Source organism: Pelophylax lessonae (assembly GCF_965119305.1).
Source record: "Pelophylax lessonae genome assembly, chromosome: 1".
NCBI lineage: Eukaryota > Metazoa > Chordata > Amphibia > Anura > Ranidae > Pelophylax > Pelophylax lessonae.
The window spans coordinates 227936870-227962559 of NC_138768.1; the positions used below are offsets into that span (position 1 = coordinate 227936870).

Here is a 25690-nt window from a genome sequence, read left to right on the forward strand (position 1 = left end):
CAACTTGACTTACTATGTAATGCCGCATGGCATGGAGGCGATCAGCCTGTGGCACTGCTGAGGTGTTATGAAAGCGGAGGTTTCTTTCATAGTGGCTTTCAGCTCATCTGCATTGTTTGGTCTGGTGTCTCTCATTTTCCTCTTGACAATACCCCACAGATTCTCTATGGGGTGTAGGTCAGGCGAGTTTGCTGGCCAATCAAGCACAGTGATACCATGATCATTAAACCAGTTATTGGTACTTTTGACAGTGTGGGCAGGTGCCAAGTCCTGCTGGAAAATGAAATTGGCATCTCCATAAAGCTGGTCAGCAGAGGTAAGCATGAAGTGTTCTAGAATTTCCTGGTAGAGGGCTGCGCTGACTTTGGACTTGATAGAAAAACACAGTGGACCAACACCAGATGGCTTGGTCCCCAAATCATCACTACTGTGGAATTTTCCATTTCATTTGGAAATCAAGGTCTCAGAGTCTGGAGGAAGAGTGGAGAGGCACAGAATCCAAGTTGCATGAGGTCCAGTGTGAAGTTTCCACAGTCAGTGATGATTTGGGGAGCCATGTCATCTGCTGGTGTTGGTCCAAAGAGGAAGATTAGAGACACCAGACCCAACAATGCAGATGAGCTGAAAGCCTCTATCAAAGATACATGGGCTTCCATAACACCCCAGCAGTGCCAAAGGCTGACCGCCTCCATGCCATGCCGCATTGATGCAGTAATTAATGCAAAAGGAGCCCCGGCCAAGTATTGAGTGCATACTATACTGTACATGGACATACTTTTCAGTAAGCCAACATTTCTGTATTAAAAATCCTTTTTTTTCGTTTTTGTTTTTTTATTGATTTTATGGAATATTCAAATTTTCTGATACACCTAATTTTGGGTTTTTACTAGCTGTAGGCCATAATCATCATAATTAAAAGAAAGAAATACTTGAAATGAGTTTCACTTTTTGAATTTAATTACTGAAATAAATGAACTTTTTGATGATATTCTTATTTTATGAGATGTACCTGTGTGTGTATAAATATTCATATATATATATTATATATAAATGTACACAGTATCTCACAAAAGTACACCCCTCACATTTTTGTAAATATTTTATTATATCTTTTTATATACTATTTGCACATTTTTGAGCCCTATTTGGACATTTTCACTTAGGGGTGTACTCCCTTTTATTGCCAGCGGTTTAGACATTAATGGCCGTGTGCTGAGTCTTTTTTTTTCTGGGGACAGCAAATTTACACTGTAATGCAAGCTGTACACTCACTACTTTACATTGCAGCAAAGTGTAATTTTTTCAGTGTTGTCACATAAAAAGATATAATAAAATATATACAAAAATGTGAGGGGTATACTCACTTTTGTGAGATACTGTATATATAAAATTCACATTTTCCTCAATTTTCCTCACAAAAAGATACTTTTTTTGTTGTTTTTTGTTCTAACCATAAGGCTCGGTTTCCACTAGTGCGACTTGCGGTGCGACTTGACACATGTCAAGTCGCACAGCAAGTCAAAACCCATTGTTTTCAATGGGGCACGTTTCCACTGCCGCGGCTTCAGTTGCCGCGACCTCAAAAGTAAATCGTGTACTACTTTTGAGCGCGACTTCCCTCTATATATGAGGGAAAAGTCTAACTGAAGCCGCGGTTTACTTTTGCTACGAAGTCGTGCTAGAAGTAGCACGACTTCGTAGCCGCACTAGTGGAAACCTAGCCTAACAGCTTAAATAAAACATATCCCATCCATTTAGAAATCCCTTTAAAGCTGCCACCACTTTAAATGCAAAAATTCATATTCAGTTCATGTAAAACTGTAGCAAAAATTTAATTCATATTAGGAAGGCACTGCAATAAGCATTCCTTTCAATAGTTATGTAAAATGCAAAGTCATTTATGCCTTTTTAACATATTTAGATAAATATTTTAATAATTATAATAATTCATAATAACAAGAAGTTAGTTATGTTTAAATCTTTTAAGTAACTTACAAATGTGTATTTTTCAAATTTTCATAAACTATTCTGCTTTCATTTAGCTAGAGCTGGATATGCACCAAAGCAACTAATAGTATTCTTTTAAAAACTAAACAGATGCCAAAAACTGCATTAAGTGCTGACAAATCTGTGCTGTAACTGTGTCTAGTTTACATAAAGGTAGATAATTTTTTCTTACTACATGCACTTGCCATACTGCTTTAGATTTTAAATAAACAATTATGCTAGCGCTATAGTTCCTGATTTCCGTTCACATCTAACTGTTCTGGCTACCGCTATTGCCCACAGGGCTTGTGTAAGCCCATAATAATGAAACATAACATATTATATTCTGGGTACTGTATGGGGTAATGTCTGTATTGATATTATGAAATATTTTTTCTTTATTATTTCACATGCCTACACTATATTTCTATTTTCCTGCACATTTACATGCAGAAGAAGCTGTCCACAAGTGATAATTAAAAGGTTTGGGACAAACCATATAAGGGTCATTTCACACGGGTGGTCCGTATGTCTGTTTTTCATCCCATTTTTTGCGGATGAAAAATGGACATAATGCATGTCAATGGTATTGCGGATGTCAGCAGATAACCATCCGCTGACATCCGATTTGCGTCCTTTCCTATCAGTTCAGTTTTTTGGAATGGAAGAGAACCCCATTTTTCTTCCGTTTAAAAAAACAGAACGGACGCAAAAACGGATGTCAGCTGTGTCATCCGCAATCCCATTGACATACATTATCTCCGTTTATCATCCCCAAACGGATGGGATGATAAACGGACATACGGACCGGATGACACAAGTGTCATCCGTGTCCGTATAAAAAAAAAAGAAAAACAGGGGAATATTAGGATTTCAATTGTACTGGAAATGAATGTACCATGACATCAACAGGTTAAGAAAAGATTTCTATACTTTTCTACTAGAAATAGGAAAAAGTCCAGAGCTCTTCAGGTCACTTGAGCAGGATTTTTAAAACTCAAGGACAGAAGTGTCTGAACTGCCACTTAGATTCAAGCTATTTTTTTATGGAGCAGGTGAAAAAATTATACCTAAATGGTAAGTAAGCATTGTCAATAGTTATTTATGCACTTTTTACAAGTCATCCTTTAAATTTGTGAGGTTCTATGTGAGAACATTTATGAATACTCTGCTTTAATAGATAAAGCTTAATGACAGTGCTATAATGATAAGAATAATAATATAAATAATATGATTAGTTATAACAATTAGGTATTTGAAAAACCATTGGTGGTAAAAAAAAATAGTGATAATTTCACAGAGTAACAACCAAGACATTTGCATGGTTTTTCTTCAAAAATTAAAAAAAACCTATTCAAATCACAAAAGTAACAGAAACATATTCAAGTCACATTAAAATCATGAAAGTTATGCTAACACTAGAAATCCTGACATTCTCTTCCCTAACAATCGTTTACATTTAATCAAACACTGGCACTTTGCGTGCATTTCAGCACTGTTGCTACCTTGGGAAATTTTTTTTGGCCAGTTTAGATTAAAGTAGATCCCTCCGTCTCTGTTGAGTCCGTTGAATCCTGGGCCATGCTGCACACATAGCCTTGAACTTCCTATGTCGAGATTAAGTATGCCCCTTCCTGCATCCAAGCCGTGCTCCTGTCACTCTTATTATGTAAGATACACATGTACTGTGAATACTCTGCATGTGCTTGTGCTTCCCATACAAATTAGAAAACCCTACCTGCAGGAATTGTTGTGAGACCCCAGAACATCTGGTCTCCCTTTACTACCAAGGGGCTTTGGGCCAGTACAGAGTCCATGGATTCTACCCAATCCATGTTCTGTGCTTGGTCTCGTCATGTGATACCACAGAAAAAATTAAGGGAGTGCAGTCACAGGGATTCTATTACAATCGGGTTATACTACCACCTACTAGAATTTGTGACACTAACAACAAAAAAAAAAAGATTGAAAGTCAGCTTCCGTATAACCTCTCTAACCAGAATACCTCAGTTTTGTGAGCAAGCAGTACATAGGGCCAATTATTACGGAGGGAAATGGAACGGTGTTAAATACTTGAAGAAAAAGATTTTACAGTACGTTTTTTCTTTACCAGGAACCAGGATCTCAGGAATTCTTACATCCACGACATTCAAAAACAGTTCCAATTTAGGGGTGGGCAACATCTACTGATAGACTTAATACATTTTAGAGAGCTATTGCATTTTAGAGGTATCTTGAGGAACCAACTTCTGAAATAAGCTAGATGGGGGAAAAAACCTCTGCAACAGGCATATGGACTGACATCTGACTGGGAGTAGGAGGAAGGAAACAGAAGAATTTTCCTCAAGAATCAGCAGATCATCTGTAAATGAAGGACACAAGTACTGGTGGTCAGGTCTCACAGAGGTCTCTTTATATACAGTATACCATCCTCCATGTGGGGTACTTGTAGCAGGATCCTTGATTGATCCACTTGCTGCCAGATATTGAGCCATTGATGGATACCTCTTGCCAAACAGAAATGGAGGAATAATCAGGAGCTAAATCCTCATGCCTCAGCTGAGGAGATTCAGAAGACAAAGAATTGACAGCGGGAGAAGCAGTATGGACAACAGAGACGCACTCAGCACTGTCAATGGGGAAGTTCCCAAACCTTCATGGAGTAAAATGTCCTGTAAAGGAGGCTGATGATCAGTGAGAGCCCTCAAGAAAAAGACAGATCATGATAAAAAGGTAATTCCCAGATACCCCACAGAATTTGAAATGGAATTTTTGGGCAGTTAAAAAAAAAAAAAAAAAAAAGAGTAAAGGTCCAACAGAAGGGGATCTCTTTAATGAGGGTCTAATTCAAACCCCTTGGCTTTGGGTAAAAGAAATGTACCAGTGGAAGACCCAGGAGAGCCCAACTCTGCATGAGGCTCATAGGAGTAGGGTCCAGCAGAAGGACTTTGATTGCGAGAGTCCACCAAACAGCTAATATATACATCCACATATTTTACGCTAATATATAAACAAAGAAATAAAAAATACGTAAAAAAATTAGCTGCCATAACACAAATACTGGATTTTTGACTTACCGTACAAGCCATTTCTCTCATGTTCATTGATGGACACAGCTCCTTATCTTCTTGACCACTGGGTTATACTGCCCGCTACAGGAGTATGACACTAGGCAGGAAAAAGCTTGACTACGCCTATGGGGCAGTCCAAGGGGGTATACTCTGACTCTCAGCTATAGGCACTCAGTTTTGTTCCAAGCAGTGTCAGAAGAAAGCCAACTCCATGGAGGGGTGGGTGCTGTGTCCGTCAATAAACATCAGAGAAATGGATTTTACGGTAAGTCAAAAATCCCATTTTATCTTTCATTCTTTGAGGGACACAGCTCCTTATCTTCTTGACCATTGGGACGTCCCAAAGCAGCGTCAAACATGAGGGGTGGGAACAGCAAGAAAAGATTCCCAAGGCTAAACCGTTGCCAACCAGGTAACATTGAGCTCAACAATAAACAACTGGAGCTCACCTGAAAAAAACAATACACCCTCAAAGAGGACCAGCCCCTCTTAAACAGCAGCCTGCAAAACCTTGCGGCCAAAAGAAGCATCTGCAGATGCCAACACAACCACCTTATAAAACTTTGTGAAAGTGTGCACAGACGACCAAGTGGCTGCCTTGTAAACTTGCATCATTGACGCCTGATGATGGAAGGCCCAGGAAGCGCCCGAGTAGAGTGCGCCTTAACAGGAAAAGGAGAAACCTGACCCTTATTTGAATAGACCTGGATCACTGTCAGTCTGATCCATCTGGAAATGGTCGCAGCAGAAGCAGCCAACCCTTTTCAAGGTCCATCCGTGAGTACAAATAGTGAGTCTGACTTCCTAAAAGACTCCGTAGCTGCCAGGTACACCCTGATTGCCCAAGCCACATCCAGGCAATGCAAGGCAATTTCATTAGGATGTTTAGGCCTCCGACTTAGGAAAGACAACACAATGTCTTCATTCAAATGGAAATCAGAGACGACCTTTGGAAGGAACGACGGGCAGGGACAAAGAATCACCTTATCTCTGTGAACCACCAGGTAAGGTGAACGACAAGACAACGCAGCCAGCTCCAACACCTTGCACGCAGAAGTAATAGCCACCAAAAGGGCAAAGTAAGCAGGGGAAGACTTTTTAAAGGAGGTTTCTGAAGAACTTACAGTATCAAATTGAGGTTCCACGGTGGCAACGGGTACCGCACTGGAGGAGCTAAGTGTCAAACTCCCTTGAGAAAGGTATGCACCAAGGAATGTGTGGCCAATGGATGTTGAAAGAAAATCGCTAAGGCTTTCACCTGGCCCTTGATGGTACTCAGGGCCAGGCGCTGCTCAACCCCCCCATTGGAGGAAAGACAAAATCCGAGCCACCGAAAAGGAGCAAGGGTTAATTCCAAGAGACTCACACCACGCAATGTATGTCTTCCAAGTACGATGGTAGATCTTTCTAGAGGTAGATTTTTCTAGCCTTAACAGCGTAGGAATCACCAATTCAGACAAACCTCTATCCTTAAGCACTTGGCTTTCAACAGCCAAACAGTTAAAGCCAGCCATTGTAAAGCAGAATAGAAGATTGGCCCTTGGGACAGCAGATCTTCCCTGAGAGGAAGACTCCAAGGAGCATCAGCGACCAGCCGTATCAGATCAGCGCACCAAGACCGGTGAGGCCAGTCTGGAGCCACCAGAATGACCGGAATCCCATCCACCTGAAACCTGCACAGGAGTCTTGGCAGAAGTTTGAGAGGGGGGAAGGCCACTAAGGCATCTGTGGCGTCAGCCAGAGGATCCCGAGACCGTGCCATAAACCTCTGTACCTTCCTGTTGAGACGAGAGGCCAACAGGTCCACCTCAGGAGTACCCCATTGGAGACACAGCTGATGAAACACCTCCGGATGAAGCGACCATTCCCCCTGGTCCAACGTGGTAATCCGCTTGCCAATTTTTTCCCCTGGAATGTGTACGGCAGGGAGGTCTGGAACTAATCATTTTGCCCACCTTAGAATACCGGCTACTTCCTGAGCCACCAGGGCACTTCTTGTGCCCCCTTGGTGATTGATTTAGGCCACGGCTGTAGCATTGTCCAATTGAATGCGTACCGGACACCTCTGAAGACAAATTGTTCAATGATCCAGACAAAGTCTGATCGCTCTGAGTTCCAGAACATTGATCGGCAGTCTGTGCTCAGGGGGTCTGGATTCTTCCAGAATCCAATCTGTGCCGAGGATGCCTCCCCACCCAGACAGGCTGGCAACCATGGTGACAACTGTCCAGTACAGGGGAGAAAGAATTTTCCCTGTCGAAGTGCCGGAGAACGAAGCCACCAGATCAGGGATCCTCTGGTACCCTGGCTCAACAGGATCAGACTGTCTAGAGGCCGAGGATTCTTGTCCCATTTCACCAAGATCTCTTTTTGCAGAGATCTTGTGTGGAACTGTGCAAACGGAACCGCCCAGCACCCGCCTGCAAGCCCAGAGGGATGACCATCTGCTGGACAACAGAAGCTGAATTGCCTCCTGCAATTTCTGGAGTTTTTCCGGAGGAAGAAACACTCTGGCTGAGGCCAAGTCCAGAGTCAGACCCAGATAGTCCAGTCATGTGGACGGAACCAGAACAGACTTGTGAAGGTTCAGAATCCAACCGAACTCCCTCAGAGTTCACAGAGTAATCTCCAAGTTGTCAATCAAAGCAGTCGGAGACTCTGTTCACAGAAAAAGATCATCCAGGTACCCCAGTACCGCGGCCCCTTCGCTGACGCAACAATGCTAGTGGAGGCGAGACCAAAGGGTAACGCCACAAACTGATAATGCTCCTCACCCTGATGTAGGGAGGCCACTACCATGCGAATGGACTCCATTTGGAACTTCTGTACCCGCACAAAGCAGTTTAGCGCCTTGAGGTCCAGAACTGGACTTACCTTGCCTCCTTTCCTGGGAATTGTCAACAGGTTTGAGTAAAACCCCTGAAAAGGTTTCAAAGTCGCCCCTTGAAGTAACAAGTCTTGCACTGGAGGCCCTGAAGGGCTTAGATTAATTGTCTTGAGACCCTGAGGGACGAAAAGTCCTCTCATGAGCCGAGACGAATGACCCCCGTCTACAATGGGGCTCCTTGCCCTTGGAAGCCTATGGAAGGAGAGTACACTTCCCCCCCTCTGAGGCCCTTAATGTCATCCAAGGAAGCTCCAAAAAGGTGATCCCCCACAAATGGGAGATCAGATAAGGTGTTCTTAAAGTCTGGTCCGCAGAAAAGCATTTCAGTAAGATAATACACGGAAGGACCACTGCTAGGACAGACAGTCTAGAAATCAAAGAAGCCACATCCAAAGAGGCATCACAGACAAACTGTAGCCCCTGGACCAACTGTTTAGCCCTCTCGATCAGAGTTTGCGACACCAGGGCAATAGTAAATACTAGCCTAAGTGCCGAACCGGCCACAGTGAACATATGGTGGGCCAGAGCCTCCGACCTCCTATGAGCCGGATCTTTAAAGGCCGGGGACTCCCCAACCGGAATTAAGGTGGCTTTATTTACAGTGGAAACCGGCGAGTCCACTACAGGTGGGACCGTCCACTTTTTAAGCAGGGAATCCACATAAGGATACCGCATCGTAAAACGCTTAGGGGCCGCAAAAGTGCGTTTTGGACAACCCCACTTGACAATATTATCAAAGTAAGCGGGAAATTGGAGCTCCCTCACCAATAAAATATCAGTACAGTATGTAAAAAAAAAGTCCACACTGTGTGTCTATTGTACAATTACTCAAAATCCCATGATGATTAACAAGTGTAAAGTCCTCTCAGAATGTCCCTTCTGCCATCACTCAGTTAAGTGGAACTAAACTCAGAGATTTATTGGTTTCCCAAAACAGTTACATTCAAGGCATGCCATGAATACTAATTGTAAAATTTGCTTGTGCTCTGAACCAAGCCGTCAAGCCATCAAAATGGCTGGTATCATAACTGATCACATGTACAGCACCATGGCAACTGCAGGTCAACAGAGGACAAGACAGCAGCTTCCTTGGCCATAAACAATAGACAGGTTTAGTTCCATTTTAAAAATGTGCATTCCTTTCACCTGGCATATAAAAGCTATCAAACAGATCCTCATCAGGAAGGGGCCTTTAAATGTTTCTAATTGGGTAAAGTGCTCTGCGGCTAGCACTTTGGGAATGGTAAGCCCTGTGCTTGAAAGTCACTTTGCAGGCTAGCCCCACAATCTTCAGTCAAGTAGGGTCCAGGTACAGCCTCCAAAGCTGTGAAAGTACTCTGCGGCTGGCTAACACAGTACACGCAGGTTTGGGAATGGAAAGCCCAGTGCTTGAAGGTCACAATTCAGGCTAACCCCTCAATCTTCAGTCCAGCAGGGTCCAGGTACAGCCTCCAAAAGCTGTTTTTCAGGATACGCCAATCTAGATAGCTGGATGTAGAGACTAACTCAAGCAGTGTGTGGAATTTTTGAGTGAAGACACTAAGGAAAAATGATCAGCAGTGTTTCAAGTCAATAATTAGAGAAAAAAATCTTGAAAAAATAAGACTAGCAAAAGAAAAAAATATAGGAGGCTTTATCAAGTAGAGCCCAACCTTCCATGACACTATCAAAAACAGAGGCATGCTGGGTAGAGGAGGGGTTAGAAGTGGGCTGGCTTTCACTTTCCTGTGGATGGCAGTGTAACCTGATTGTATTAGAACTCCTGGTCCCTCAATGAATGATAAAGAAAAAAAAAATTGCCCTTAGTTCACAGAATGATGGCTGATTATGTGAGTATGAGGAAATTTCTGAGATGTACTGTATATGCCACTGGGATAAGCCCAGTTAGTGCGGGGCTTCCACTACTGTTCATTGAAAAAAAAAAAAAATCACTCCAGCTGTAGCCCCTATATTTTGCACAGCAGGAGTGTGGTTTAATCCTATTGTTTGTTTCTTGATTTGTAAAATAAACAAACACATAACACAAAACATGCATTGCGACTATGTGCGTCTTTTGATGTGGATGAAGGAGAAGATTAAACTATATGAGCTTTGACTGTTTGCTTGTAATCTACATATACAAAATACTTCTGCTAATGACCCTTCTGCATCCCTGTGTGCAGTACTCAAAAAGAAGGCATACAATGTGAGTCTATTTGGCTCATTTTTTGGCATCGCTTGTGGTTGTTCTTTGCTGGCTGTGGATTATGGGGGGCTCCAATCTATATCGTGGGGACGATAATCCATACAGATTGTGAATCTATATGACTGAGTTTGCTATAACGGTAACAACATACATATACATTGTCCACATGTTCTCCTAAAGAAGACAGGTGTTTGAAACGCGTTGAGTCTTTTTATGTGAATTCTGTCATCTTCTGATATGAATTAACTATAACTAAGATATTACTACAAAACCCATTGTGGTCCATTCAGCATGTGTTTTTTTTTTCTTCCATGTGAAAAAGGAGTTTAACAATAAAGACATACCAAACAGATACTTTACAAACCTGACATTGCTGACGTAAAGGCCTTAGTTCTTTTATAACAGGAGCCAATGCTGACTTTTTATCCGCTATCATGGTATTCAACTTCTTTACCTAAAATAGTAAAGAACACACATACACACATTCATGTGTTAAAAAAATATTCATAATAAATTTGGTTTCCCTAGCTTGTGCAGATCAGCAATCTCATTTAAAATACATGTCCAGTTGAAACTTTCTTTCTTGAACAGAAATTGGAAGGGTTAGAACCCTGTAAGGTTTTTAACGGCTATACCAGGCTCCACTAGAGAGATTTACCCTAACATTTTCCAGACAGGAAGTGAGGGGAACTCTCTAACAGCATCATAGACAAAATAAAAATGCTTTAGTAGCATTTCTAAAGGCTTTTCTTTCTAAAGCAGGCCATAGGTGTGTCAAAAAACGGAATGAAAGTTCTAGTCGATGGTCAGATTGTTCGTTTTTCATTACAGTGCCAACTGCGACATCTGATTTTCGTGACACAATTGAAAGTGCCTGATCCAACATGCTGGATTTTTTATTTAAAAGAAAAAAAAAATGTGTATGCGCCACTTTCATTTTTTAATTGACAAAAACGTTTAGTTTTCAACTCTTTTATGGCTAGCCTCAGGCTAGAACTCCTGTTAGATTTTTATTTTTCTGTGTTCCTGTTACAGATTTTGATTCACTTTCTGTCTGGTGAAACCATTACTAGTCAGACAGGAGATGAGGGCAAATCTCTAATTCTGGATAGCAGTAAAACCATAACAGGAATCATTAATTTCCCCACTCTATTCAAAAGTAGAAATAAATATTTTTGCTTGAAAATTACTTTACCTTCAAAAACCTTATACGAGTCCCTCACCCCCCTCCTATGTACTATGCCATCACACAGACCATAGATGCAGAGCAGACTGGCTCACCACTGCTTACTAGAGTGACCTACTGGTGCAGATCACAGGCATGACAACAGGTATTATACATATGCCTAGGAGATTTGTCTCTTCTCAAACCTGAGAGCCAGATTCTGTGGATGGCTCACAACCACAGATTAAGTAAGCCTGAAAATAGGAATTTTGGACTTAAGTGTAAATTTTTTATCTTGGAGTACAGTACAGGACTTGTATTTATGGACCATGGGTTATGCGCAGGCTACCTTCAGGTGATTGGACACTGGTAACAAAACGTGCTAGAGCCGTCCCAAGGGTGCCATCTCTAAAAGACCCCAGTTTTAAGCAATCAATAATGAGCAATGTAGACACAGAAGGGAGAGGCTTGTGTCTTGTACTGTTCTCCAAGTTAAGGAATTTACATGCAAGTCAAAATTACTATTATCTTAATCACAAAGTATAGGACACAGGACTTGCCTTTATAGACCATGGGATGTACCCAAGGAATAATATGAGGGGTGAGCAATAACATAGCAAACAGAACTGCAAACAGGCCCAAAAAAAAAAAAAAACTTAAAGAACTCAAACAAAATACATAGATACCAACTTAAAGCACATTGTGGCCTAAGCTTGTATCAACTCAGTCCTCCTGGTGGAACTTGAAAAACGTGAGCACAGAGGAGCAGTTGGAGCCTTGCACATCTTGGAAGCAGATGCTTGATGCTGAAAAGCCCAAGAGACACCAACAACTCTGGTGGAATAAGCTCTGATAGGGGAAGGAGAAAAGTTGTCCCTAATCGCATAAAATGAGACAAGTTGTGAGATTCAACTGGCAATGATAGATCAGGAAGCCAGATGCCCTCTTCGAGAGACTTCGTCTTGTGAACAGAGGCTGCGGCTGGCAGGTAGACCATGACAGCCCAGGCAATGTTTAGAACCTTTTACAAATACCTTTATAAAGATCATTTGATCCTCTCACTTTATACGTTATAACAGTGCACACATATAGTCATCTAGGAGACCAGCAATTTTCAGGGAAGCTGTTTCATTATATTTTGACAGAGCTCAACCATTTTTTGGCTTCAGTCGCCATTATACTTTGGGCCATTGTACTCTACCTATATTTCCAACAAAGGAACAATCAGTAATCATTAGATTGAACACCTGAAGCAAGCTGGACCGGTAATAAGACGTGAGACAAGTAGTTTTTAATTCTTTGTACATGCAAACACAAATGTGCCATCAATACAAATGATGTAAGTTTTTGATATAAAAATACAAACTCTATGACACGTATATATATAAGACATATAAGAATGTTGTATTATATATATTAATTGCTATATTCTTCCATTTTAGAGAATTAGCGCACTAGATATATACCACTGAAGAAGAAGCATAGATAGCTTTGAAACGTGTTGGATACTGTGACGCTATACCATAATTTCATTGTATTGATGTAATGTGATCAATTGTTTGCTGCACAATCGGTTTTCTTTGAATAATTTTGTATCTATATGTTTTTATCATTTTATGTTAATAAAATGAATAACATTTATATTTATTATATAAAATGAGTGTTTCATACTCTCAACAAGTGCCTTTAAAGTCCCAAACCCTTAGTGGAAATTTTCTGGTTGTGCCCAGGCAATGTAGGGCTATTTCCTTAGATGTTTAGGGGCATAACAAGAGAAGGAAGAATAATGTCTTCATTGAAGTGGAAAGAAGAGACCACTTTAGATAGGAAGTAAGGTTTTGGTTTAAAAACACCTTGTCCTTGTGAAAAACAAAAAAGCGCTGCCAACTCCAGAGATCCTCTAGCCTTCAGGTTAGACACTTTTGTGATTTCTTGCACTCCATTCAAGCTGGTTTACTCTACTTCAACTCAGTGATAGGGGTCTTTTCGCTCTCCCCAAGAATCAACCCACTTCCTTTTGTCACAAGCCCTATACTTCAAAGTTCATCAATCCTACCCAGGAGCCCGCCTCACAATGAAGGGCCACCCACACTCCTTGGATTCGGGGGATGTCTGTAGGCATTTGGACCTATGGGGATCCAAGATGTCCTAGACCCATGGGTCCAATCTGCCATTTCAAAGGGGTATAAAATAAGAGTCTCTGCCCGTTCCTCAGTTTTTGCCTTCCAATCTGCCATGTCCAGACTGTAAGAAGACAAATTTTAATGACTACCTTGTACCAACTTCAGGCACAGGAGTGCTTATACTGATTTCTGCAAAATCAAATAGAGCCATCTGCTTAATATTTGTTAAAAATATCTAAACAGATTTCTTTGTGGACCAAAATTCTGGATGCAATAAACAAGATATGCATTTTGCACCTCTCAGGCAGGGGGGATTTTAGTCATTAGTAGACATCCATGATGGCTATCTACACATTACCATCCTCCCCTCACATCTAAACTTTCTGCTTTTTGCTGTGGGAGACCAACACTTCCAATTTGTATCACTATCATTTGGGCTCTCCACTGCACCCTGAGTGTTCACAAAGGTGCTTGCCTTACTTCTGGATCCTCTGCAGACCCAGGGCATTCATGTAACAGGTTACTTGGTTGACCACTTACTGAAAGAATACTTAACCACAACCTTGTTTGCCATTGTCGTCTGGACAATTCAGTTGCTTCAAACTTTTGGCTGGATAAGTAACATTCTAAAGTCTGCTGTCTAGCCTTCACATAGTTTGGAGTTTTGGAGTACCTATGTATAATCTTGCAAATTCTGGATGGACCCGCTGCACACTGCTACACCCTTTCGAGCAAACTATGCAATAAAAAACAGGGATATTTAGCTCACATATATTGCAATACAGGTTTAAGCTGACCAACTAATGACAAAGTAAAAGGTAGGTGGAGGATCCTAAAGAACGATTTCAGGGACTTAGGTAATAGATTGAGGAAAAGGACCTCCAAGGTGGTTTTCTCTGAAATACTGCCTGTACCTCGAGCCACACAAGAGAGGCAGAAGGAGATTAGGGAACTTAACAAGTGGCTGAGGAATTGGTGTAGGAAGGAGGGGTTTGGGTTCCTGGAGAACTGGGCTGACTTCTCAGTCGGCTACCGGCTCTTTAGTAAGGATGGGCTGCACCTTACTGGGGACGGTACAGCTCTTTTGGGGAGAAAGTTGGCCACCAAGTTGGAGGGGCTTTTAAACTAGGAGACGGGGGGGAGGGCTCAGAAGTAGAGTCAGTTAGGAGGGAGCAAAGGACTGAAGGCAGTTGTAGGGTCAGCAGTGACAGTAGGTCCACAACGTCAATTGGTAGGTCTGTGCGGGAGAACCTCAGACCAAACGGGAATAAACATAACCACCAATCACGTTTAACTTCCGTAAAACTAAGAGGGGTATATGCTAATGCCAGGAGCCTAGCTAATAAAATGGATGAGTTGGAAATGTTAGTACATGAGGAGGACATAGACCTTGTGGGAATAGCGGAGACTTGGTTCGACCCCTCACATGACTGGCTGGCAAATATCCAAGGGTATTCGGTGTACTGGAAGGACAGGGTAGGAAAAAGAGGGGGAGGGGTATGTCTCTACGTCAAGAATAATGTAAGGGTTATTGAGATTGACATTACGGAAGGGATGAGTATGGAGTTAGAATCCGTATGGGTAGAACTCCATATGGAAGGAGAAAAGGGAAAAGTAATTGTGGGGGTTTGCTATAGGCCACCTAAACAAGGGGAGGAGGTAGAGCTGGAATTTTTAGCACTTTTGGGTAAAGTGGCAAAGCTAGGATCAGTCATCATATTGGGGGACTTCAATTATCCCGACATTGACTGGGGAGAGGGGACTACACACTCACACAAGGCCTGTCTATTCACAGAAACCTTACAGGATAATTACATGTCACAGCTGGTGGATTCTCCTACTAGAGAAAACGCAATCCTGGATCTATTGATCACTAATGACCCAGACATAATCTCGGAGGTAGAAGTCCAGGACTACCTGGGCTCTAGCGATCACAGGATGATTACATTTAGCGTAAATAACAATATAGCAAGGCAAGTGGGGAACATAAGAACCCTTAACTTCAGAAGGGCAAACTTTCCAAAATTGTACTCATTGATGGAAAGGGTTAACTGGGACCAAACCTTGGGATCACTGACCACAGAGGAAAAATGGGAATGCTTTAGAAACATATTAAGCAAATGCATCTTGCAGTGCATTCCTATGGGAAATAAATTTAGAAGAGACAAAGCCAAACCTGGCTGGCTAAACCGTAGCGTTAAAAAACTTATTAGGGGAAAAAAATTGGCCTTCAGGAAATATAAATCAGAAGGCACAGTATTGGCTTTCGACCAATACAAGGAGGCAAATAAGAAGTGTAAACACAAAATCAAAATGGCTAAAATAGACTTTGAGAGACAAATAGCGGAGGATAGTAAAAAAAACCCAAAGAAATTCTTTAAATATATCAACAGCAAAAAAACTAGGGCAGAGCATATTGCACACATAATTAACGATGATGGGAGGATGGTTACAGAGGACACTGAAAAAGCAACCGTGCTGAATGCTTTTTTCTCATCAGTATTTACACAGGAAACAGAGGGGTACACAGACCATGACTGTATGGTTAGTAGTAATACACAGGACTTGCCACTATGGCTAACAGAGGGTGAAATCAGGGAAAGGCTGGATAAACTTAACACAAACAAATCACCAGGCCCGGATGGCGTACATCCGAGAGTACTCAAGGAACTCAGTAAGGTTATATCCAGACCACTGTTCCTGATCTTTGCTGACAGTATTAGGACAGGGGAGTGGAGGAAAGCAAACGTGATTCCGATATTCAAAAAGGGTCAGAGGCATATACCGGGAAATTATAGGCCTGTCAGTCTGACATCAGTAGTATGTAAACTTGTGGAGGGGATGATAAGGGACTATATCGTAGAGTTTTCTAAAGACAACAGCATCATCAGCAGTAACCAGCACGGGTTTACAAATGGGCATTCTTGTCAAACCAATCTCTTAACATTCTACGAGGAGGTGAGCTGTGAGCTAGATAGGGGCAGACCAGTGGATGTGGTGTACCTAGATTTCGCTAAGGCGTTTGATACAGTTCCCCATAAGCGCTTAATTTATAAAATAAGGTCTGCAGGTATCGACAGCAGGGTTTGCTCTTGGATACGGAACTGGCTAAAAGGGCGTGTCCAAAGGGTGGTAATAAACAGCGCATACTCAGACTGGTCTGAGGTAGTAAGCAGGGTCCCCCAAGGCTCAGTCCTGGGACCAACCTTGTTCAATTTATTCATAAACAGCATTGAGGAAGGGATCAGTAGTTCGATATCAGTTTTTGCAGATGACACAAAATTGGGAAGGGCAATAACTGCACAGCATGAAGCAGATATCCTACAGGATGACCTGGACAAAATAACGGAGTGGGCAACGACTTGGCAAATGAGGTTTAACGTGGAGAAGTGTAAGGTTTTGCACTTGGGGACTAGAAACATAAAAGCACAATACACATTAGGAGGGGAACCCTTGGGGGAATCAAAAATGGAGAAAGATCTGGGAGTCTTGGTTGATGATAGACTAGGCAACAGCATGCAATGTCAAGCGGCAGCTGCCAAGGCCAGCAGAATATTAGCATGCATAAAGAAAGGCATGTATTCCAGAGATAAGTCTATAATCCTTCCACTTTATAAAACTCTGGTCCGACCGCATCTGGAGTATTCTGTCCAGTTCTGGTCGCCAGTCCTCAGGAGGGATGTGTTGGAGCTGGAGAGAGTCCAGAGAAGGGCAACTAAACTGATTAGGGGATTGGAGGACCTTGATTATGAAGAGCGTCTGCAATCACTTGATTTATTCTCCCCGAAGAAGAGACGCCTGAGGGGGGGCATGATAGCAATTTTTAAATATCTCAATGGATCTCAGCTTAGAAAAAAAGCTGTTCAGTCGAAGGGATTGCATGAGGACTCGGGGGCATACAATGCGATTAGAGGAGAAGCGTTTTAACCTCAGGCAACGTGGGGGGTTCTTTACTGTTAGGGCTACAAGATTGCGGAATTCTCTACCACAAGAGGTCGTTTCTGCGGGTAGTATGGTGGCTTTAAAAAGACTATTAGACGTACATCTCAAGGATCAGAACATTCAGGGGTATGTGAGATGATTACAGCCGCACACACCTACACAGGTTGGACTGTTGTCTTTATTCAACCTCACCTACTATGTAACTGCGTCAAAGTTCACATGGGTTCTCTGGCAAATGCAGAACCTTGCCTTCTCATTACACACTAACATTTAGTGGCAGTTCAGCACACCAATTTTTCAATGCTGTGTAATGTCCTTCACACTGCACCCCATAACATTACGGCCAAGTGGCAGGCGGATGGTGGGGTGGGGCAGCAAAATGCATCTTCGCCTATGTAGACAAAAATCCTTGTACCAGCCCTAAACAGAGTCTCATGGAGTTTACTGGGTTATAGGAGTGCGGCGTAAGCAAGGCCCTAGCAAATTCTTTTGCTAATGTCAAATCACCTGAAGGCAGCCTGCATATACCCCACATTCTATGAACACAAGTCCCATGTCATGTACTCTACAATAAAGATAATCTATTCTGGCAACAGGTTTAGAAGGTTTATGATAAAAAGACACTACACATTAAAAAAAACAATTAAAGTCAGCAGGAACCAATATGCACAGACAGTTATCAGCAGAAAGATGTGAGTAGTCTTGTCTTTTCAGAAATTCCTTTTACCACTGTACTCTACAGTGTTCATGTCTTGAGATCATTATTTCAGACAGAGGAGAGGATTACAGAACTGCCTAGTCCAAATAAGCAAACCTACAAACCTACTAGTCTTTCTGACATCTACCCATAGCTTAGAGCAGAGAAAAAGACTCATTCATATAGGACAAATGGACTTACAGTATGTAGAAACATCCCCGCTTAAGGACCTTAGGCTGTTGGAGAAAAAAATAAAACTTTTTTGGACCGAAAAGGCCTCTAGTTAGCAAAAGGCTTAATGAGAAATGTATTATTATCCCATATTTATAAAGCACCAAAATATTATGCAGCATTGTGTATTAAATAGTAAAAGGTTAAAATTACAGACAAAAGGAAAATAAGACCCTGCCTGTATGAGCTCACAATGTAAGAAGCAACAAAACAATTAAAAAAAGGCAAGAGAAATGGCAATGGAAGCAGGTATTTTGAGTTGGGTACATAGGAATGAATATTGGGGTAGAAAGAAATATAAATACACAATTTCTTTAAGAGATGGATTTTAGGGACTGATTAGAGCAGCAATGTCAATTTGATGTTTTTTTTTTTTTTTTATTTTGGGCCACATGTGGCCCTCTTGCGCCTGCTTTGCGGTCCTCAATTAATTAACTGAAAGTGGGCCCGGTTGTTTTTTACTTCCCAAAAGCTACATTTACATATGTAATTTTGTGATTAGCAGTTTAAAAATGATGGCCTTTTTTTCTGGTACAGCATAAGTTGCTGTTTTGTTTTTACAATAATCCTAATTACCAAAGTGCTATAATCCTTTTTTTTTTTTTCAGAAATAAAGTGGTTTGGCACTTAATAAATATTATTATTCCCTTAATGTTTTATTCCACTCCAGTTTGGTCCACTGTTTCATTTGAGTTTGACATGCCTAGTGTAAAGGTCTAAAGGTGGCAAGCTAGTCAAGGCTAGGTAGAGAATTCCAGAAAATGGAGGCTGCTCTATACAAATCCTGTAGGTGTTCATAAGAGGTTATGAATGAAGAGAACACTACTAGATAAGCTGAGAAAATGGTTTGGAGAGAATTTGTGCATGAGGTTAGAAATATCTGTGGATAAATGGTTAAGTGTTGGAAGGCAGCTGACTTATTATAAGTGTGGAAGGTGATGTCAAAGGGAGAGTCAAGAGTGGCCCAAGAAAGTAAATGTGTGAGGTATGTAGGTTGGCAGTGCCATTTACTGTAATAAAGAAGTGGTTTGGAAAGCAGAGGAGGGAAGATGATTTACTTACTTCTTCATTTGTATCTTTAATAGACATATTGCTCAAAATTTACATCTACCAGTTATCAGAGGAAAATGGAGTCCAAAATCCATGGGTATTGTTACTTCCATTCGATTTACCTATTTGGGTCATTGGTGGAAGTTTACCTTTAGTGACACTATCTGCCACATTTACAATAATTATATGTGCTAAATTCAGAAACAGTTTGGTTTAGCTGCAAATCTATGCTAAAAGTTTTAACAAAAGTTGTCTTAGTCTATTTGATTCCAGATATTGAAGCAAAGTTCTATACCTTCAACAACTTTCCACATGGCATGCCTGCTGGGTCAAAGTATTATTAGGCACCAGTAGTGTTTAGCTCTGAACTCCTCATCTCATAATGTCTCAGGCACTGTAGGCCACAGACCAGGGGAGTATACTCACAGTGCTCAGAAGCAAACTGCTATCTATGGTTAGAACACAGATGCATGTGGGGTTGCTTCATAGTCACAGCCTAGTTGCTGCTAGGCAATAAATACAATTCGAATTCTCCGATAGAGAGGAACACAGTTCAGGCATATAAACACTCCACTTAAGTTCTGCCTCTGTGTACTGTAACTAAAATATTTAGAATAAAATTACCATTTCAGACATGTCATCCAGAGTTCGTCCCTTCATTTCATCTACTTCATTTTTCAAAACAGACAATCTCTCCAACTCTTCCTGGGTGTCAGTGTATCCAGATATCCCTCTTTTCTGCTCTATGGCTTGCTGGGGGAAAAAAAAATCAAATGACAAATGTAATAGAAGAATTCTCTTACACAGCGCGTATAGAACTCTGTAAACATAGTAAAATGTACTAACAGAAAATGGTAATAGTGGTTGTACAATGTACAGTACTTAAAGTGATTAATAATAAAAATAAAAATTAGCAAACATGTTATATTTACTTGCTCTGTGCAGTTTGTTTTGCACAGAGCAGCCCGGATTCTTCTCTTCTTGGGTCCCTCTTTGCTGCTCCTGCCCCCTCCCTCCTGTTGAGTGCCCACACAGCAAGCATCTTGCTATTCAGACAAGGACCTGTGGTTCGGCCCCTCCCCCCTCTCCTGATTGGCTAAATGACTTTGATTGACAGCCGCAGAAGCCAATGGCGGAGGGAGAGTTTTGGATGGCTGAGGGATTCGTGGACTTCGCTGGACAGAGAAGGGGCTCAGATAAGTATTAGGGGGGGCTGCTGCACATAGAAGGCTTTTTATCCTAATGCATAAAATGCATTAGGATAAAAAACCTTCCACCCTTACAACTCCCTTAACCACTTTAAGACCGGAAGGATTTTCCCCCTTAATGACCAGGTCCCATTTTGCGATTCGGCACTGTGTTTGTTTAATGGACAATTACTAGGTGTGCGATGCTGTACCCAAATTAAATTGATGTGCTTTTTTCCCCCACAAATACAGCTTTCTTTTGGTGGTATTTGATCAACTGTGCGATTTCTATTTTTTCGCTATAAACAAAAAAAGTGTGACAATTTTGAAAAAAAAAAACAATATTTTTCACATTTTGCTATATGGCATTCTCAAAAAATAAATGTAAAAAATCTAAATTTTTTAACATTTTAGGGCAATTTGTTTTCTGCTACATATTTTTGGTACAAAAATTACAACTACAAAAGTTATTGCGTCTACTAACTACGGGAAAGATTTACAGTCAGGTCCATAAATATTGGGACATCAATACAATTCTAATCTTTTTGGCTCTATATACCAACACAATGGATTTGAAATTAAACAAACAAGATGTGCTTTAACTGCAGACTTTCAGCTTTAATTTGAGGGTATTTACATCCAAATCAAGTGAAAGATATAGGAATTACAACAACTGTTTGTGCCTCCCACTTTTAAGGGACCAAAAGTAATGGGACAATTGGCTGCTCAGCTGTTCCATGGCCAGGTGTGTGTTATTCCCTCATTATCCCATTTACATGGAGCAGATAAAAGGTCCATAGTTCATTTCAAGTGTGCTATTTGCATTTGGAATCTGTTGCTGTCAACTCTCAATATGAGATCCAAAGAGCTGTCACTATCAGTGAAGCAAGCCATCATTAGACTGAAAAAACAAAACAAACCCATCAGAGAGATAGCAAAAACATTAGGTGTGGCCAAATCACTGTTTGGAACATCCTTAAAAAAAAAAGTACGCCCCGGTGAGCTCAGCAACGCCAAAAGACTCGGAAGGCCACGGAAAACAACAGGGGTGGATGACCAAAGAATTCTTTCCCTGGTGAAGAAGACACCCTTCACAACAGCTGGAAAGATCAAGAATACTCTCCAGGAGGTAGGTGTATGTGTGTCAAAGTCAACAATCAAGAGAAGACTTCACCAGAGTGAATACAGAGGGTTCACCACAAGATGTAAACCATTGGTGAGCCTCAAAAACAGGAAGGCCAGATTAGAGTTTGCCAAACAACATCTAAAAAAGTCTTCACAGTTCTGGAACAACATCCTATGGACAGATGAGACCAAGATCGACTTGTATTAGACTGATGGGAAGAAAAGAGTATGGAGAAGGAAAGGAACTGCTCACGATCCAAAGCATACCACCTTATCAGTGAAGCATGGTGGTGGTAGTGTCATGGCGTGGGCATGTATGGCTGCCAATGGAACTGGTTCTCTTGCATTTATTGATGATGTGACTGCTGTCAAAAGCAGCAGGATGAATTCTGAAGTGTTTCTTATCTGCTCATATTCAGCCAAATGCTTCAGAACTCATTGGACGGTGCTTCACAGTGCAGATGGACAATGACCCGAAGCATACTGCGAAAGCAACCAAAGAGTTTTTTAAGGGAAAGAAGTGGAATGTTATGCAATGGCCAAGTCAATCACCTGACCTGAATCCAATTGAGCATGCATTTCACTTGCTGAAGACAAAACTGAAGGGAAAATGCCCCAAGAACAAGCAGGAACTGAAGACAGTTGCAGTAGAGGCCTGCAGAGCATCACCAGGGATGAAACCCAGTGTCTGGTGATGTCTATGCATCTAGACCTACGTCGGTTTGCGCAGCACCCTGCCGCAGTAAATAGGCGGCGGGTGGTCGGGAAGTGGTTAAAGTGGTTGTAAAGCTTTTTTCTTTTTTTTCTAAAATAATAAACATGTCATACTTACATACATAGTTACATAGTAGGTGAGGTTGAATAAAGACAATAGTCCATCCAGTTCAACCTGTGTAGGTGTGTGTGGCTGTAATCATCTCACATAGCCCTGAATGTTGTGATCCTTGAGATGTACGTCTAAGAGTCTTTTGAAAGCCACCATACTACCCACAGAAACCACCTCTTGTGGTAGAGAATTCCACAATCTTGTAGCCCTAACAGTAAAGAATCCCCCACGTTGACTGAGGTTAAAACGCTTCTCCTCTAATCGCATTGTATGCCTTTGAGTCCTCATGCAATCCCTTCGACTGAACAGCTTTTTTTCTAAGCTGAGATCCCCATTGAGATATTTAAAAATTGCTATCATGTCCCCCCTCAGGCGTCTCTTCTCCAGGGAGAATAAATCAAGCGATTGCAGACGCTCTTCATAATCAAGGTCCTCCAATCCCCTAATTAGTTTAGTTGCCCTTCTCTGGACTCTCTCCAGCTCCAACACATCCCTCATGAGGACTGGCGACCAGAACTGGACAGAATACTCCAGATGCGGTCGGATCAGAGTTTTATAAAGTGGAAGGATTATAGTCTTATCTCTGGAATACATCCCTTTCTTTATGCATGCTAATATTCTGCTGGCTTTGGCAGCAGCCGCTTGACATTGCATGCTATTGCCTAGTCTATCATCAACCAAGACTCCCAGATCTTTCTCCATTTTTGATTCCCCCAAGGGTTCCCCTCCTAATGTGTATTGTGCTTTAATGTTTCTAGTCCCCAAGTGCAAAACCTTACACTTCTCGACATTAAACCTAATTTGCCAAGTCGTTGCCCACTATGTTATTTTGTCCAGGTCATTCTGTAGGATATCTGCTTCATGCTGTGCAGTTATTGCCCTGGCCAATTTTGTGTCATCTGCAAAAACTGATATCGAACTACTGATCCCGTCCTCAATGCGGTTTATGAATAAATTGAACAAGGTTGGTCCCAGGACTGAGCCTTGGGGGACCCCGCTTACTACATCAGACCAGTCTGAGTATGCGCTGTTTATTACCACCCTTTGGACACGCCCTTTTAGCCAGTTCCGTATCCAAGAGCAAACCCTGCTGTCGATACCTGCAGACCTTATTTTATACATTAAACGCTTGTGGGGAACTGTATCAAACGCCTTAGCGAAATCCAAGTACACAACATTCACTGGTCTGCCCCTATCTAGCTCACAGCTCACCTCCTCGAAGAATGTTAAGAGATTGGTTTGACAAGAACGCCCATTTGTAAACCCGTGCTGGTTACTGCTGATGATGCTGTTGTCTTTAGCAAACTCTACGATATAGTCCCTTATCATCCCCTCCAGAAGTTTACATACTATTGATGTCAAACTGACAGGCCTATAATTTCCCGATATATGCCTCTGACCCTTTTTGAATATCGGAATCACGTTCGCTTTCCTCCACTCCCCTGGTACATCTCCTGTCCTAATACTGTCAGCAAAGATCAGGAACAGTGGTCTAGATGTAACCTTACTGAGTTCCTTGAGTACTCTCGGATGTACGCCATCCGGGCCTGGTGATTTGTTTGTGTTAAGTTTATCCAGCCTTTCCTTGATTTCACCCTCTGTTAGCCATAGTGGCAAGTCCTGTGTATTACTACTATCCATACAGTCATGGTCAGTGTACCCCTCCGTTTCCTGTGTAAAGACTGACAAGAAAAAAGCATTCAGTACGGTTGCTTTTTCAGTGTCCTCTGTAACCATCCTCCCATCATCTTTAATTATGTGTGCAATATGCTCTGCCCTATTTTTTTTGCTGTTGATATATTTAAAGAATTTCTTTGGGGTTTTTTTACTATCCTCCGCTATTTGTCTCTCAAAGGTTATTTTAGCCATCTTGATTTCGTGTTTACTTTTCTTATTTGCCTCCTTGTATTGGTCGAAAGCCGATACTGTGCCCTCTGATTTATATTTCCTGAAGGCCAATTTTTTTCCCCTAATAAGTTTTTTAACGCTACGGTTTAGCCAGCCAGGTTTGGCTTTGTCTCTTCTAAATTTATTTCCCATAGGAATGCACTGCAAGATGCATTTGCTTAATATGTTCCTAAAGCATTCCCATTTTTCCTCTGTGGTCAGTGATCCCAGGGTTTGGTCCCAGTTTACCCTTTCCATCAATGAGTACAATTTTGGAAAGTTTGCCCTTCTGAAGTTTAGGGTTCTTATGTTCCCCACTTGCCTTGTTATATTGTTATTTACACTAAATGTGATCATCCTGTGATCGCTAGAGCCCAGGTAGTCCTGGACTCCTACCTCCGAGATTAGGTCTGAGTCATTAGTGATCAATAGATCCAGGACTGCATTTTCCCTAGTCGGAGAGTCCGCCAACTGTGACATGTAATTATCCTGTAAGGTTTACGTGAATAGACGGGCCTTTTGTGAGTGTGTAGTCCCCTCTACCCAGTCAATGTCGGGATAATTGAAGTCCCCCAATATGATGACTGATCCTAGTTTTGCCACTTTACCCAATAGTGCTATAAATTCCAGCTCTACCTCCTCCCCTTGTTTCGGTGGCCTATAGCAAACCCCCACAATTACTTTTCCCTTTTCTCCTTCCCTATGGAGTTCTACCCACACGGATTCTAACTCCATACTCATCCATTCCGTAATGTCACTCCTCTCTATCACCCTTACATTGTTCTTGACGTAGAGACATACCCCTCCCCCTCTTTTTCCTACCCTGTCCTTCCGGTACACCGAATACCCTTGGATATTGGCCAGCCAGTCATGTGAAGGGTCGAACCAAGTCTCCGTTATTCTCACAAGGTCTATATCCTCCTCATGTACTAACATTTCCAACTCATCCATTTTATTAGCTAGGCTCCTGGCATTAGTATATACCCCTCTTAGTTTTACGGAAGTTAAACGCAATTGGTGGTTATGTTTATTCCTGTTTGGTCTGAGGTTTTCCCGCACAGACTTACCAATTGACGTTATGGCCCTACTGTCGCTGGTGACTCTAATACTACCTTCTGTCCTTTGCTCCCTCCTGACTGACTCTACTTCTGAGCCCTCCCCCCGTCTTACCAGCTCTGTGCAATTATTTTGCACAGCGTGGCCCCAATTTTCCTATTCTGGGGTCCCCCGCAGGTTGTCCTGGCTCTTCCTGCCTCCTGAGTGCCCCCTTAGCAAGCCACTTGCTGTAGGGATACTCGTGTGGGCTCGATCCCAAGCAGTACTGTGCG

At 41.8% G+C, this 25690-nt stretch overlaps 1 protein-coding gene across 1 annotated transcript in view; it reads right to left on the bottom strand.

Moving 5' to 3' along the window:
* The window catches only part of IFT81 (intraflagellar transport 81), a 328264-nt gene that overhangs the window by 44847 nt on the left and 257727 nt on the right, over positions 1-25690 (bottom strand). Inside the window, exons 13-14 of the mRNA XM_082255594.1 lie at positions 19962-20090; positions 10494-10583 (exon numbers count right to left, since the gene is read on the bottom strand). Coding sequence (XP_082111720.1) covers positions 10494-10583; positions 19962-20090 — 219 coding nt within the window. The remainder of the gene's footprint in view (positions 1-10493; positions 10584-19961; positions 20091-25690) is intronic.